The sequence below is a fragment of the Sphaerodactylus townsendi genome, linkage group LG01, assembly GCF_021028975.2.
Source record: "Sphaerodactylus townsendi isolate TG3544 linkage group LG01, MPM_Stown_v2.3, whole genome shotgun sequence".
NCBI lineage: Eukaryota > Metazoa > Chordata > Lepidosauria > Squamata > Sphaerodactylidae > Sphaerodactylus > Sphaerodactylus townsendi.
Window position 1 is genome coordinate 43,383,188 of NC_059425.1, and position 14,614 is coordinate 43,397,801.

General features: G+C 39.3%; 1 protein-coding gene across 2 annotated transcripts in view; it reads left to right on the forward strand.

The window, feature by feature from the left end:
• FBXO11 (F-box protein 11) overlaps nucleotides 1–14,614 on the forward strand; it is a 51,708-nt gene that overhangs the window by 30,105 nt on the left and 6,989 nt on the right. For both annotated transcript variants that reach the window (XM_048519333.1, XM_048519341.1), the window contains exons 9-17: nucleotides 361–467; nucleotides 558–695; nucleotides 8,521–8,738; nucleotides 9,078–9,163; nucleotides 9,288–9,382; nucleotides 11,887–12,009; nucleotides 12,269–12,354; nucleotides 14,114–14,190; nucleotides 14,284–14,427. In XM_048519333.1, the coding sequence (XP_048375290.1) occupies nucleotides 361–467; nucleotides 558–695; nucleotides 8,521–8,738; nucleotides 9,078–9,163; nucleotides 9,288–9,382; nucleotides 11,887–12,009; nucleotides 12,269–12,354; nucleotides 14,114–14,190; nucleotides 14,284–14,427 (1,074 nt within the window). The remainder of the gene's footprint in view (nucleotides 1–360; nucleotides 468–557; nucleotides 696–8,520; nucleotides 8,739–9,077; nucleotides 9,164–9,287; nucleotides 9,383–11,886; nucleotides 12,010–12,268; nucleotides 12,355–14,113; nucleotides 14,191–14,283; nucleotides 14,428–14,614) is intronic.

A 14,614-nucleotide genomic window follows, 5' to 3' on the forward strand; every position in this document is an offset into this window, starting at 1 on the left:
TTTGGCCGCTCTGTATCATGCAGCCCCATCATGGGGAGGGAGACAGAGCACTTCTAGTCGCTTTTGAGCTTCAAAAAATCCTTTCTGCAGCAGGCTTGCTCGTGTTCAGTAACAAGCTGTAACTGCACAGGTGATACTCAATGAACAACAGTTACAGGATAGTGCAACCCTGTTTCTTTCTATATGGGAAATTGTGAATAAATAAAGTAACCCATTAATAACATAATCTAAAAGGCTCAGTTAAGGTATTTTGCAACAGCTATTTTAGCATATTTAATTGGTGGAATATGTTATCCATATTTTCTTGTAAAAGCAGATTTATCCTAGTCTGAATATTCATACCTGAATGCTCCTTTTCAGTCGGTTCTGCAGTCTGTGTTAGTGGCCAGGGTGCTTGTCCTACTATCAAGCATTGTAACATCAGTGATTGTGAAAATGTTGGGCTCTACATCACAGATCATGCACAGGTAATTTTCTGTCTCATTTGTCTCCCTTTTGCCTTCAAAAATAAAGTATTCTGACCCTTTTTAAAGCAACCATCTTTATCGATCTTTTAGGGAATATATGAGGACAATGAGATCTCTAATAATGCATTAGCTGGGATTTGGGTTAAAAACCATGGAAACCCTATTATTAGACGGAATCATATTCATCACGGGCGTGATGTTGGTGTTTTTACATTTGACCATGGCATGGTAATGTATATTTTTCCTTTTGAGGGGAGATTATTAAATAATATTTCTGTGCTGTGCATGTTGTGGAGAAAGTTCTGTGAATATGCTGTTCTTTCCTCTGATCCCAGATATAACACTAGTGGTCTCTATGCTATGGTTAGGAGATCGGGAATAATACTGTCAGCTCACATGCAAATTCCCTTGGGCCTTCAGTTTAGAATTATGTTTGCACCACACTAAGCAGGATCTGAAGTGGGGGTTATAAGCTAGTCTCTCTAGACCAGTTTGTGAATACAGAGGTTGTAGAGAAGCAGCACTGCATTTCCAGAGGGTACAAACAGCACTTTATAATGAGTTATTCTCCTCTGCAGGCTAACAACATTATGATCCCAACATTTTGTTGTCTCAAAGATTTCAGCACTTGTACTTCTTTGTTTTAAGCTTATCTTTGCAACCACAAATACTAGAGACTATGTCATTAAATGACAGTTGCACTTCTCTGGATTCCAATAAATGTAAATAGAAATTATGAGATCAGAATTCCTCCTTTTATCTAGAGTTTGTAGTTTATAAGTAATGACTCCTGTGTCAATTTGGGGAGACCAAGGTTCATATCCTCACTCTGTCATAAAGCACATGGGTGACCTTAGACACACCTAACCTACCTCTCAGAGTGGTAAGAATAAAACAGGTAGAAAAAATGATGTGCACCACCAAATGGTAAATAAATATGTGGGAAAACTAGTATAATGTGTCCTAAATTTCATTCCATGGTAAGTAAATATTAGAAGATGTTATAGTCAGATACCCTTGTTGCTAAGTGGAAGTGTCCTGATTCTGTTATGCCTATGATGAAAAGAGACATAGATTAGAGATCGTGAACATTTGCCATCCATGTTGTAGAATCTTTAAGACGCTAAGGGGATACTAGCTAATGTTTTCACAGAACTGAAGTTTGAATAGATTACTAGAGCTCTGCTCACCAATAGGAATTTAGGGCTTATAGATTGGATTAAAAATAATGTTTAGATTTCTGACTTAAATCAAAAGTACAAATAGCTTTACATTCCCAAGAAAACTGCTTTCAAATATCAAAAGTGCTTTGGGTCAAAAATGGAAATGAGGTTTGCTCTTATCTTCTGAAAGCTTTTTTTTTTTTTTGCTTTGATACTTGTCTTTATGTAGCATTCATATTCTTAAAAAGTATTTTGTGGAAAATAGTGCCAGAAATATTGTGCTGCAGCCAAAAGATTCATTAGTTATTATCTCGAAGGATGTAATTGTGTGTTCAGAAACAGTTGGAAATAACTGTTTTCAGCCTTCTAACTTACATTGCTGTCCTATAAACATCTATACTTTTTCCACTGAAAGATTATAGTGTGGTCAGTTGTGGTGCAGCAGAAGAGGAAATAGTATGCTTCTGCATTAGAAAATAGTCCCGAATTAATATGAAAATTATCATTCATTTGTAAGCACTGCCTTTGTCAGAACCATTCAGTTCATATTTAAACATGTCTCAGCAAGCAGGGGAGCAGAAACCCACTGGGGGGAAGGAATCTTCAGGCCGCCTCGCTGACGAGGCATTGGTGGCAGTGAGGCTCAGCAGGTAGGGGAGCAGGAACCCAGCAGGGAGGGGGGAATCTTCAAGCCGCCTCCTTGATGTGGTGGTGGTGGTAGTGAGGCTTGGCAGGAGGGGAGCAGAAACCCGCTTGGGTGGAATTTTCAGGTTACCTCGCAAACGAGGTGGGGGCAGTGTTGGCAGCAAGGCTTGGCAAGCGGGGGGAGAAAGAGGATAAGAGGGAGCATACAGGGGGCTGCAGACAACTGAATTTGTCCTTAGCCAGCTCCACGCTGTGGCAGAGCTGAGTTACTCCCCATGGCCAGCCTCTTAAAGGAAGGGATGGCAAAAGGCGAATGGAAAGGTGGGAGCAGAACTAGGTAGGAACTAGGACTCAAGTAGAGCATTCTACGACAGAAAAGGTGCAGCGTGTAGCAGATGAATATATAACTGTACTTTACTTTTTCAGTGGAAAAGAGAATAAATCTGTAGAAGTTCTGTAGAAGTCAAATTAGGAAATGCTGGTGCTATGGGGGGAAAGGGGGAAATTGTGCTTTGTATCCATACTTTTCATATATAAATTCTGCAACTTTTGCTATATGCTATATTTGGTCAGCTCTGACCTGGACGGCTCAGACTAGCCCAGCCTCATCAGATCTTCAAAGCTAAATAGGTGGGCCTGGATTAGTACTTGGAATTTCAGGATTGCTATGCAGAGATAGGCAATAGGAAACCACCCCTAAACATCTCTTGCCTTGAAAATCAAATGGGCTTGCTGTAAGTCAGCTGCAACTTGATGCCACTTTCCATCACCATATCGCATTGGAAACAGCCACTGGTGGTCTGTCACCATAACTTCTTTTTACTGAAATAGTTTGAACATTTTCTGTAAGGGTTAACTCGTTCTTTTAAATATTACAGAGGCAACCATTTTGAAAGCATACATTCATAGCAATTTTTCCACTGATTGCCAGCGTTGTTGCAAGATTTCATCCAGTTTTTCCCCACTAAGTGTGCAGCTTTATATGAAGCAGAAGAACATACAATGGAGTGCAGTTAGGGCAGATTTGGGATCTTGTGACATCATCTTGCTTGTGATGTTCATGCTGAAGTTGTTCTCTAAAATTAGAGTTCTGTGTGGGATTATTTAGAATAATACTCAGTATCTGGCACAGATTCCTTCATGTAATAAGGGTCTATGCATTTATGAATGAGATGCATAAAAATTAGTATCATCATGTTCTTTCCTGCACATAACTTGTTTCTAGGGATTTTTAAAAAATTTCCATATGCAGAATGCTAATTACATGCAAGATACTTGATCCTTCATCTCATTTTCTCAGACTGCTTCATGTTTCAACAGTTGTGAAACCTTTTAGAAAGAAACAAAGATGCCACAACATTTTCCAGGGTTTCAATTAGCGGTTGATTGAGCAGTTAAAAGTATATTGCCCTATTGGCTCTTATATTTCAAGCACTGAATTCTGTTGCCAGGTGTCTATGAGCTCCTATGCATTTGCCATATATCATATCTGTAGCGCACTATGAAAGATACAGGAACCATTCATTTACTAATCTAATGCAGCTGTAAAGCTTTTGGCAGTAGCTGATGGCTCCTTCCTGCAGCATAGTACTTCTGACTGTTGAATGTTCATTTCTCTTCAGAAAAAGGCACCAGAGCATAAAATGTCATCTGAGGTTGTGTAGCGACCTGCTTGTCAGTATAAAATTCTTTGGGTCCAAATTAATAGCTTATTTGCAACATTAGCCAGTTGGTTTTCTGTAATGTAAAATCTTAACAAAGGTGAAAAACAGGGATTTCAAATGTTTCCGTTCTGTTAAATACCCTTCGACATATTTCCTAGCAATATGGGACTACTCAAGAAAATTACTTCATAAGTATACTTCCAGATTCTGGGGAAGGAGCGTTTGGCCTATGCTTGAATGGATGCATACCTAATCAGTACCCCAGGGTGGGACTTCTGGTAGCACACACTGAAGGAGACAGGACTTGAGTTGTAATCTTTATTGAACATATAAAAATAAAAGCAGGAAAACATGTAAATTGAAAGAGCAATGTAGAATATTAAGTTTGGGAAATTACTGGAATATGAACAACTGGATGGCACATAAAATCATATCAACATATAGGGAATAAACATTAGCAAGACAATGTTATGACTCCTAGTGGGAGCCATGCCAGTCATGCAGCCATGTCACCTGTAATTCTTCTGAACACAGTTCTCAAATGTGACTCTTCCCCAGTCTTTATGAGAGCAGTCAGTGTCTTTTTCTGTTGGGGCTTGTGGTTAGCAGGTGGTTTCCACGTTGAAACAGGCACCACCAGATGATGTGTCTCTAAGTTGTGCAGTCTTCCTTCCAGGGATAAAAGTAAATGGGGCTCTTTTGGTTGATGGTGATTGCAGTTGTGACATTTTGGAAGCCAAGAAGTGTTTCCCACTGTGCTAGATGTTCTTCCCTCAGGTTAGTCCAAAATCAGAACCCATCCTTGATGTTACCAGTGTGCATTGTACCTAGAGAAGGGGGGCAGATGGGAGGGCAAGGGGTGTGATTTCTGTCTGAGTAGCACTTGGAGCAGCAAAGTGGAGAAGACAAGATCAGGGAGCAAGCAGACTACGGCTGGAAATGGATGTTGGGATCTGCGGAGAGAGGTTTAAAGAATCAGAGCTGCAAGTTTCCTGTACTGCCTGATCCACAATCTCAATGCAGTTGAAGAACTTATGTAGCAGTATTTACCCTTTTGATTATGTGGCCAGAATAAACATTTAAAATTGGCGCATTTGACTAATTAGCAAAGAGAACAACCCTTGGGGGTCAGGGGAATAAAGACACAAATTATAAAAGGTTTATTTTGTTAAAATGCATCAAAATAAATGTAAGATAATTATAGCCCTGATATTGCAGTATAAAAGGAAGATTAATAAAAGCAAAGAATACAGTCCTAATTTTGCACAGCATCTGATTTTGAAATAATATTACCAATTCTAAGAATAATATGACAGAGCTGACCAGTCCTGGTCTCTTCAGAGTAGTTCAGTTTGGGAGGCCCTATACCAGTTAACCCAGTTCTTTCAGAAGAGAAGGTGGAGGATAAGCAGAAAGAGAGATGGAGGCTATAGAAACTTCCTCTAAAAACACTCTCCCTCTAAAACACTGTTCCTGTTTTTACACCCTCTTCAAATTATCTCTTCCTACCATGAGCTGCTCGATAGCAGAGGTAGGTAAGCACTTTTCCAATGATTGGGAAAACATATGAGCTCACAATCATGGGATGGCATGGTTTTAGATAAGAATGTTTGCTTACAAACCACTATGTGTTATGAAAATGCCATCTACAGGGTGTCCTGGCTGAAAGTCGGCCCCAGCAAACTATTGCATGGTCTCTAGCTGAACCTTGACCAGGCCAAGTCTTGATATTAATTTTTATTGTAAAACACCAGAATGAATTTTTTCCTTTCATCCATCCTGAATCTGCTGTCCATCAGTTTCATTGGATGCCCTCAAGTTCTAGTATTTTGGGAGAGGGAGAAAAATTTCCTTGTCAGTTGTCTGCATCTTGTGCCAAATTTTATAACCCTCTGTCATGTCCCTTCTCAATCATTTCTTTTCTTAACTGAAAAGTCCCCTCATCTTCAGTCTTTCTAAACCTTTAATTATCCTCTTCTATATTTTTTCAGTGTATTTTTTCAAGATACAGCTCTTGGTGTTTGTCCATGGCATTCCTTTTCACCCTATTTTCATTTCCAAGCTCTGTCATGTTCCTACCAATACTACACTGAGCATTTTCGCCATCATTTGATTTGTTTTGTTTGCTTTGATACCCCATTCTCCCCATCAAAGTGGGCTTTTGGAATGTGTTGTCCCAAAACAGAGGCTCCCCATCTTCATCTACTTTCTCCCAAGGGTTTTGTCTGTACCTTTTTGGTTCAAGTGAAGCCCATCACTTTCAGCTTGTGAAGCCCATCAATTTCAGCTTGTCCCAGTAAGTTGCTCAAGTCATCTCATAAGTCTATATCCTTTCTCTTGGAGCCAATGTCTTACTCGTACAGTAAGATCCATAACTGTGCCTGTTTACCTGGTTCTTTGCTTGGAACAGGTAGCAATTCTGAGAGCATTACCTTTGAATCAAATCAAATCTTTAACCTTCTGTTTAGTAACTTAAACTGGTCTTCCAGAACCTCATAGCCACCACTGTGGACTGCCACTGATGGCTCCCCCCTCCCCTAACACTATCAGCCTCTCCATCTAAATGGCATGGGTTGCCTACAACCTTACACCAAGCAGGCAGTCATTATGCAGTGAAAATGACCATCGCAGGTCACTGTGCTGCTTATATTCCTAATGATCAAATCACCAACCGCCACCTCAAAATGGTACTCAGTACAAGAGGGTATCAGTCCATCATCCAAATCACTGGTCCCATTGTAATGGATCATATCTCTCCTCCTTAGCCTCATGTCCCTCCCACCTTGAGACCCTCAATCTCTACAACAATAGAGGAGGTGTCAGCACAGGAGCAATCCGGTTTTAGCAGATCCCTGAAGGTTTCAGCCAAATAATCTACCCCCCCCCCCAACCTCCAAAATCTATGCTGATTCCTATAGTGATAAGAATAATGTGTACTGTATGGAAATTTGTATGCCCTTTGTCAAGGCACTTTTACTTTGGGGTTCTTTCCTGCTTCCTGTCAAACTCCCTCTCTGCTTCCTGTCAAACTCCCTCTCTGAATTCCTACTGTCCTCTGTCGCAAGTCCTTGGTTGCAAGCACACAAGAAATCTGTGTACCTTCTTAGAGAGTCTGAACTCTGTATTGGGCAAATACTTTCCATAGTTGATAAGGCATATTAAGATAGTCCAAGCTGTATTTTAAGCTGCAAACTACTTTTCATCTTTGTAGTCTTATATGCAATTCTAAATGGGACTGGGCATGTGCAGGCCTGCTGTGCAGAAGAGTGAAAATCTTTTCTCCATTTCTGCTTCTCCAGAGTGTTCCCTCCCCCTCCAAAGGGAACTACTACTTAAAAGAAATGAGTTAGGATGCCACCTTTATACTTTTTAAACTTAGCATTTATTACTGGTTGCACTTTTGGGTCCTCTCTGTCATTAGGCCAAATTTCAGAATTCTGTCTATGATTAGGAGAATTTGGGATGTTCTGTGATTGGAGAGATAATGAAAACCTAAGTCAGAATCCTGGTTCTGCTTGGTGGATTTGAATTTTTCTTTGTGCAAGATGATGGTAGAAGAAATGTACTAAATGAGATAATGGGAAGGAGGAGTGGATCTAGGTGGGATAGCTGAATTATTTGAGTGACAGGTCTAACTAATGCCTTGTAATGGAGGCCAGGGGATGGTTTGATGGTTTTGGCTATTCTCTGGATCAGATTCCCAGAGAGGTCTACTTTGCAAGGCAGATTCCTGAATCGTCCTAGAAGATTGGTTATGTCCTTAATGATTAATCATAGGTTAAATGTTGATGAGTCATCAGGAAGTCACAGAATAAAGCAATTATTATAACCACACTACTGTTGGACCCTGGCTACTTATACATTTTCCTCTTGATGCATGTAGTCTAATCTGAATTCCTCATATCAAAACTTGGCCACCCTGCAATCTTATATAGCATAAGACCTGAGTAACTTGGCGGGGGGGGGGGTTTGGGTGTGTGTGTGGGGGCTACATAACATAACAAGGCCTTTCGTGGGGTAAGAGAGATCAATCCAGTATCTTCTGGAAAAAAAAATCTATTTTTTGTTAGTCTATAGTTATAATTTAGTTTGAAATTAACTCTGTTCCAGAAAACTTTTGTGCCTATTTGAAAGCAGTTTCTGGTGCTGACTTTAAAGCTCCACAGTTAACCACAGTAGAAGCCCAAAATGGTCTCATGAAACAAGCTCTATCTCACAAACAAAGGACTTGGAAAAGATTTCCTATTCCTTGATGAGACTTCATTCATCCCCATAGTAGAGGGGGGGGGGGGAATTGTATGAGCCCTGAATCTTGTGGAAACATCTAATATCTAACTTGACTGAATTGCACTGTAATGTGAGATGCAGCCTTAGTTCTGAGTCTTCTGGGCTTATTCAGTAGCCTATAATATGGGTCTCTCTTTCTACTTTGCAGTGCAGAGCTATGGGGGCTGATAGTGCTTTATGTATATACTGTCATCTTTAAAATAATTATTTAAAATAATGGGGGGAAATAGTTCAAAACAACCTCTTTGTTTTTTCTTACAAAAACAACCCCTTCTTCTTCTTCCTTGCATTTAGGGTTATTTTGAAAGCTGCAACATACATAGAAATAGAATAGCAGGTTTTGAAGTGAAAGCTTATGCCAACCCTACTGTAGTACGTTGTGAAATTCACCATGGTCAAACTGGAGGAATCTATGTCCATGAAAAAGGAAGAGGACAATTTATTGAAAACAAAATATATGCAAACAATTTTGCAGGTGTATGGATTACTTCAAATAGTGACCCAACAATAAGGTATTGCTCTTTGTTTTGACTTTGAGGGAAAGGTTAACAAATGGAAGCACAGAGTAGTATGTATTGAATAATGCAAACTAACATTTGGAGTTGTTTCAATCATTTGGCAATTGTGTAGTTTTAAATTGGTCCAGTAAGATGCCTAGATGGGAGACAGCCAGGGAAGTAACTATATGTTAGTTTTTTGAAGCACTTTAAGCAAAACGTGGAGGCATAATTGAGGCATATAGGAAATGCAGTTTGCTACAGTATTAAAGAATTTGTTTTGTGCCTTTTGAATGCAACTTCTGCATAAAGTTTGTTGTATGTAATAACTTCATCTCTGGTTTTGCATCTCAGGGGCAATGCAATTTTTAATGGGAATCAAGGTGGTGTCTACATCTTTGGTGATGGAAGAGGCCTTATTGAGGGAAATGACATTTATGGTAAACAACCAATTGTTTGCTCCATTGCATTTGATGGTCCTCATGTCTTTCTCAAACTGTTTTCTCATATTTTCTCATATTTTCTCATATTTTCATATTTCTCAAACTGTACTTCTTTTGATAGGGAATGCATTAGCAGGGATACAAATAAGGACGAATAGTTGCCCTATTGTTCGGCATAACAAGATTCATGATGGCCAACATGGCGGTATATATGTGGTGAGTGTCCTGATGTGGACTTCAGAACTTTATTCTCTAACTTTCAGAAGAATTTATAATTAGATGCAGGATGTGTTCTGAATAATTTGCTGTATCTTGTAGAACAGCCTTCACAGTATGGAGATCAGTGTTTCTAATTATCAGTAGGGTGAAATTTTTTAGGAAATATAATGCTATGCTGTGTTGTATAAGCAATTGGAAAAGATTAACTAGATTTCACCAGTTTATCTGGAAGGTTTTCTTTTTTTACTTGCAATTGTTGACAGTTTGACATATTGAGTGTGAAACTTGTTCTGTGCTACTTGAACATTTTTCATCTTATGCTGCATCCAGTTTTCTTGGCAAAAGCAAAACAAAACAGAGACTAGACCACAAATTGAGAGAAAAGACCAGATCCAAAACAGCAAATTGAACTGCTGATATTTTTTTTTCTTGGATTCTATAAGTCTATTCATGTCTGTGTGTTTTGGATACAGATGTTTACTGTTAATACCCTTCCTTTCTAACAAAGTTATAGCCTGCCTTTCTACCATCACCAGGGCAGTTAACAGCTCCATGTTGGCTGTTGCCTTTGGGGTTCTGCAGGGTTGGATCTTATCCCCTATGCTATTTAATATTTATTGGAAGGCACTGGGAGAGGTGTTCAGGATGTATGGATTGCAATGTTGTCAATATGAAAATGATACCCAACTCTACCTTTCTTTTCCACATAATTCCAAGGATATTCTGAACAGGTGCTTGGAGTCACTAATGGGCTGAGTGAGGACAGACAAACTGAAAGTTAATCCTGACAAGACATATGTTCTCTGAGTTAGAAAGACAAACCAGGGACTTCAGAACTCTCCTGTCTTAGATGGGATTATACTCCCCTTACAGGTTAGAAGAGCTGGTTGACATAACAGCCACCATAGAAAATCAGGTGGCTGCAGTGACTTGGAATGCTTTTGCTCTATTTCAGCTGGTGCATCAGCTGTACCTGTTCCTGGTTCAGTCAAATTAGCCACAGTGATCCATACCTTAGTTACGTTGCAATGTATTAAACTTGGAATTGCATAGAATGATTGTTCATAAGTTGCAGCTAGTGCAGGACTGTTGGTTGGAACCAACTACCAGGAGCATGTGACCCCAATACTACATCAATTACACTGGCTACCAAACTGCTCCCAAGCCCAATTCAAGGGGTTGGTTTCAGGACTGCCAAGAGCCACAATGGGCTGCTGGATAGAGATTCAAACTGCAACCCCCCTTCCATATGATTCTGATCCAAACCAAATATTGTAACAAAACAAACCGTTTGGCTGTTACTATGTATCTATAATAGTGAAAGGATCCACATGTCCATCTGTCTGTCCATTTGTGGCAGCAAGGTCAAGGTTAAAGGTCATCACCAGCACCTTGAATTATTTCTAGAAACAGAGAACCAAATGGGCCAAGACTGGAGTGATATAGTCCCTATGACCCATTTCAGTCAAAATTCTGGAGGCAGCATTCTGTACCCATTAAAAGTTCCCAACATTTTTCAAGAACAGCCCCATACAGACTACATTGCAATAATCTAATCTAGATGTCACCAGAGCGTGCATCACTGTGACCACATCTTTTCTGCCCAGGAAAGGTTGCAACTGGCTAACCAGTGAAAGCTGTTGAAAGGCATTCCTGGCTGCAGCTGTCAACTGTATCCAGCACAGTAGGTCTGGGTCCAAGACCTCTGACTACAGATCTGTTCCTTCAAGGGGGCACAATCACCTCTAGAATGGGTGACATATTACATCCCAGACTTTGAGCTCTCTACAGTAGCAGTTCTGTTTTATCAGGATGAAGCTTCAGTTTATTAATCTACATCCACAGCAAAACTGCCTCCAGGCAACGATTCAGGGTTTCTGAAGCCTCCCTTGTATCAGTCTGATAGAACTGAGTGTCATCTGTATGTCAGTGAGAACCCAGTCCAAATCTTCAGATGATCTCACCCAGCAGTTTCATGTAGATGTTAAAATGCAAGGAAACAAGATCGATCCCTGTTGAATCCCAAAGGCCAAAAGCTATGAGCTCTGCAGCAGTCCTCCAGCACCATCTTCTGAAACCGACCCTCCAAGTATGACTGGAACCATTACAAAACACTGCCAGTTCCAGCTCAGAAAGGCAGCCCAGAAGGATAGAGTGATCGATGTGATCAAAAGCCACTGTGAGGTCCAGGAAAACCAAAAGTTACATTTCCTCTGTCGATCACTTGGGACAGGTCATCCACCAAGGCAACCAAGACAGTTTCAGTCCCATAACCAGGACAGAAAGCAGTCTGAAAAGACTTGAAAGGATCCAACTGACTCAAAGTTTCAGATTTCTAAATCAGTATAGAGTTTAATAAAGAGATGCTTTTAGTATATACTGGCTAGAAGTATAAATGACAGACATGGGATCAAGTGGGGGGTTTGAAGTGAATTATGTTTTTTGAAATGTAAAATAGTCTGCTTCAATAATTTAACTTGTTTTTTACCATTTCATTGCAGCATGAAAAAGGCCAAGGTGTGATTGAAGAAAACGAAGTTTACAGTAATACTTTGGCTGGTGTTTGGGTTACAACAGGAAGCACTCCAGTACTGAGAAGAAATAGAATACATAGTGGTAAACAGGTAAATTGTTGTTGTTGTTGTTGTTGTTGTTGTTATTAATAGACTGCCCTTCCCCAAAGGGCTCAGGGCAGTGAACAACAACAGTAAACAAAGTATTAAAACACAATAAAAACAGCACAGTACCCCAATAATTAAAACAGGAACCATATAAATATTAATATCAGATGGCGTCGGACTCCCCCTCCCTGTGACTATTGTGTAGATAGCAGAATGTTATTTTCAAACTAACTCTTCACCACATATCTCTTTAATGCTTCAGGTTGGTGTTTATTTCTATGACAATGGCCATGGTGTGTTAGAAGACAATGATATCTATAACCACATGTACTCAGGGGTTCAAATCAGGTAAAATATGCCTTCATTTTATTTGCTTAACCATTTATACAACTACTTGTTCTCTTCATCTTTATGAGCAGTTGTTCTATGGTTGCCCTTTATTTCTGGCATTTTAATGAGAGGGCTATTTTATGGTGAATACTTTTATTGCTGGAAGTGACCATTGTCTTGCAATCAATAATCTTCTCCTTGGCCTGGAAGTCTAAACTTAAATGTAAATAACTAGTACAGGCAAAATGCTGATATTCTGCATTATGTCTAAGGTAAAGTTGATTATGCACAAAAATATCCAAAGATGTATACTATCTTAAATATTACATATATTTTTCAGCATTGATTGTTACTTTGTAGATTTGGGTTGCTTGAATCCAAACAGCCGCACAGGTTTTCTGCTTGTTTACTAAGACTCTTCTCTCCCCTACCTCAGAGAAATTACTACTGAGGGTCAAGGAACCTTCAGAGTGGCATCTGAAGCAGTGAGGTATTTCATATGGAAGAAAAGAAAATTAGTGGAAACATCCCCCTCCCACTTTGATAGCAAAAAGCTTTTTTTAAAAAAACAACAACTCCTCCTTTAGTATTGGACTCCATATTTCAGTGAAAGAAGAAAAGCTCAACCCAGAGATGTGCCATTAAACCAGTGGTATTTCATCACATTCACTGTTCCATGAAACAAGGAATGTATAGCTGCCATGGCCTGAGCCAAGAATTTGTGTACAATTTTGACTAGTACCATAAAGTGTCTGTTTTAGTAATTTTTGGTCACTATTACAAAAAAGAATAAATGCGTTGCCTATTTAGAGTCATGCTCTCACTCTGAGTGGGCTTTATTTTGTTTGTTCTCAGGACACAATGAAATTTGGCGGTGTAGTATTTGATGTGATCCTTAAATGACTATGATTATCCATGTGAATAATTAAGGAAACAGAACAAAATTAACTTGCTCTTGGTGTCTGTGCTTAACCAAATTAAATTCTTAGGCTGTTGTCTGTGAAGGAAGGTATGGTTTCAAATCCTATACCTCACAGCCTGGAGTTTGTTCCAGCTGTTGGGGAGGGGGAGCTGTGGGTCAATGGTAGAGCATATACTTTGTGTGCAGAAAGTTCCTGGGGTTTTTGTTAGAGGATCAGAACTGGCGAGTGGTGGGAAAACCTTTCTGTGCCTGATATCGTGGAGAACTGCTGCCAGTCAGAGTAGACAGTAGTGAACTTGAGGTACCAAAGGTCTGATTCATTCAAATATGATTAGTTGTTTAGTTATATTCATTACATAATCTCAACCAACTGGGAAAAGAAAAAGAGGTCCTAACAATGAAAAATGCACAAAAGTTGCAATATATAAGAGAAACAAATGGAAATAAATAGTGTTAAATAGAATTAAAGTTTTATTAGGGGACTTAGTGGAGATAAATATCCCCCCCCCAAAAAAAAACAATATTATAACTAGCAGATTAAAATAAGAGAACACTTGCTGTAGCTTTACTTTTACACTGTTGAATCTGTTATGCATTAGAGCAGGGGTGTCCCAACTCTGGTGCTTCAGATGTTCATGGACTACAATTCCCATTACTTTCTACACCCTTATAAAGTGAGGCTATAGGGGAGGCAGCATGTGAAGCAAAGTCCAGTTTCCATTTTTTACTTGAATGTGCTTAAATTCTTCCAAGTTACACCTCAAATTGTATGGATCTCATAATACATTTTCATTTAAAGATCATTTTAATTTAGCTGTGTAAGTGAATAAATGTATTTTGCTTGTTTACACACAGAACTGGAAGCAACCCTAAAATTAGGCGCAACAAAATTTGGGGAGGTCAAAATGGTGGTATTCTTGTGTATAATTCTGGTAAGTTTTTCTTTTCTTTTTTAAGCAATTCAAATAAATTCATTATTCCATGTGTCCTCAATACCCATCTTCTTTATATTTTACTTTTTAAAGGACTTGGCTTTATAGAAGACAATGAGATTTTTGATAATGCCATGGCTGGGGTATGGATTAAGACGGACAGTAATCCTACGTTAAGAAGGAACAAAATTCATGATGGAAGGGATGGCGGCATCTGTATATTTAATGGGGGCAGAGGTAGTAGCCTTTCTTTTTTTGTCATGTTTACTAATAGCCAGACTGATGCTTTTAAAAGTAATGAGATTAAGTGTTATTCTGTCAGATGATCATTTTCATTTCTTAAAGATAGACATATTTAGCTGTATGAGCAGCTGCTCTGCCATAGTTTGCTAGGGAAACGATGCTGTAATTCAGCCACCCAGAA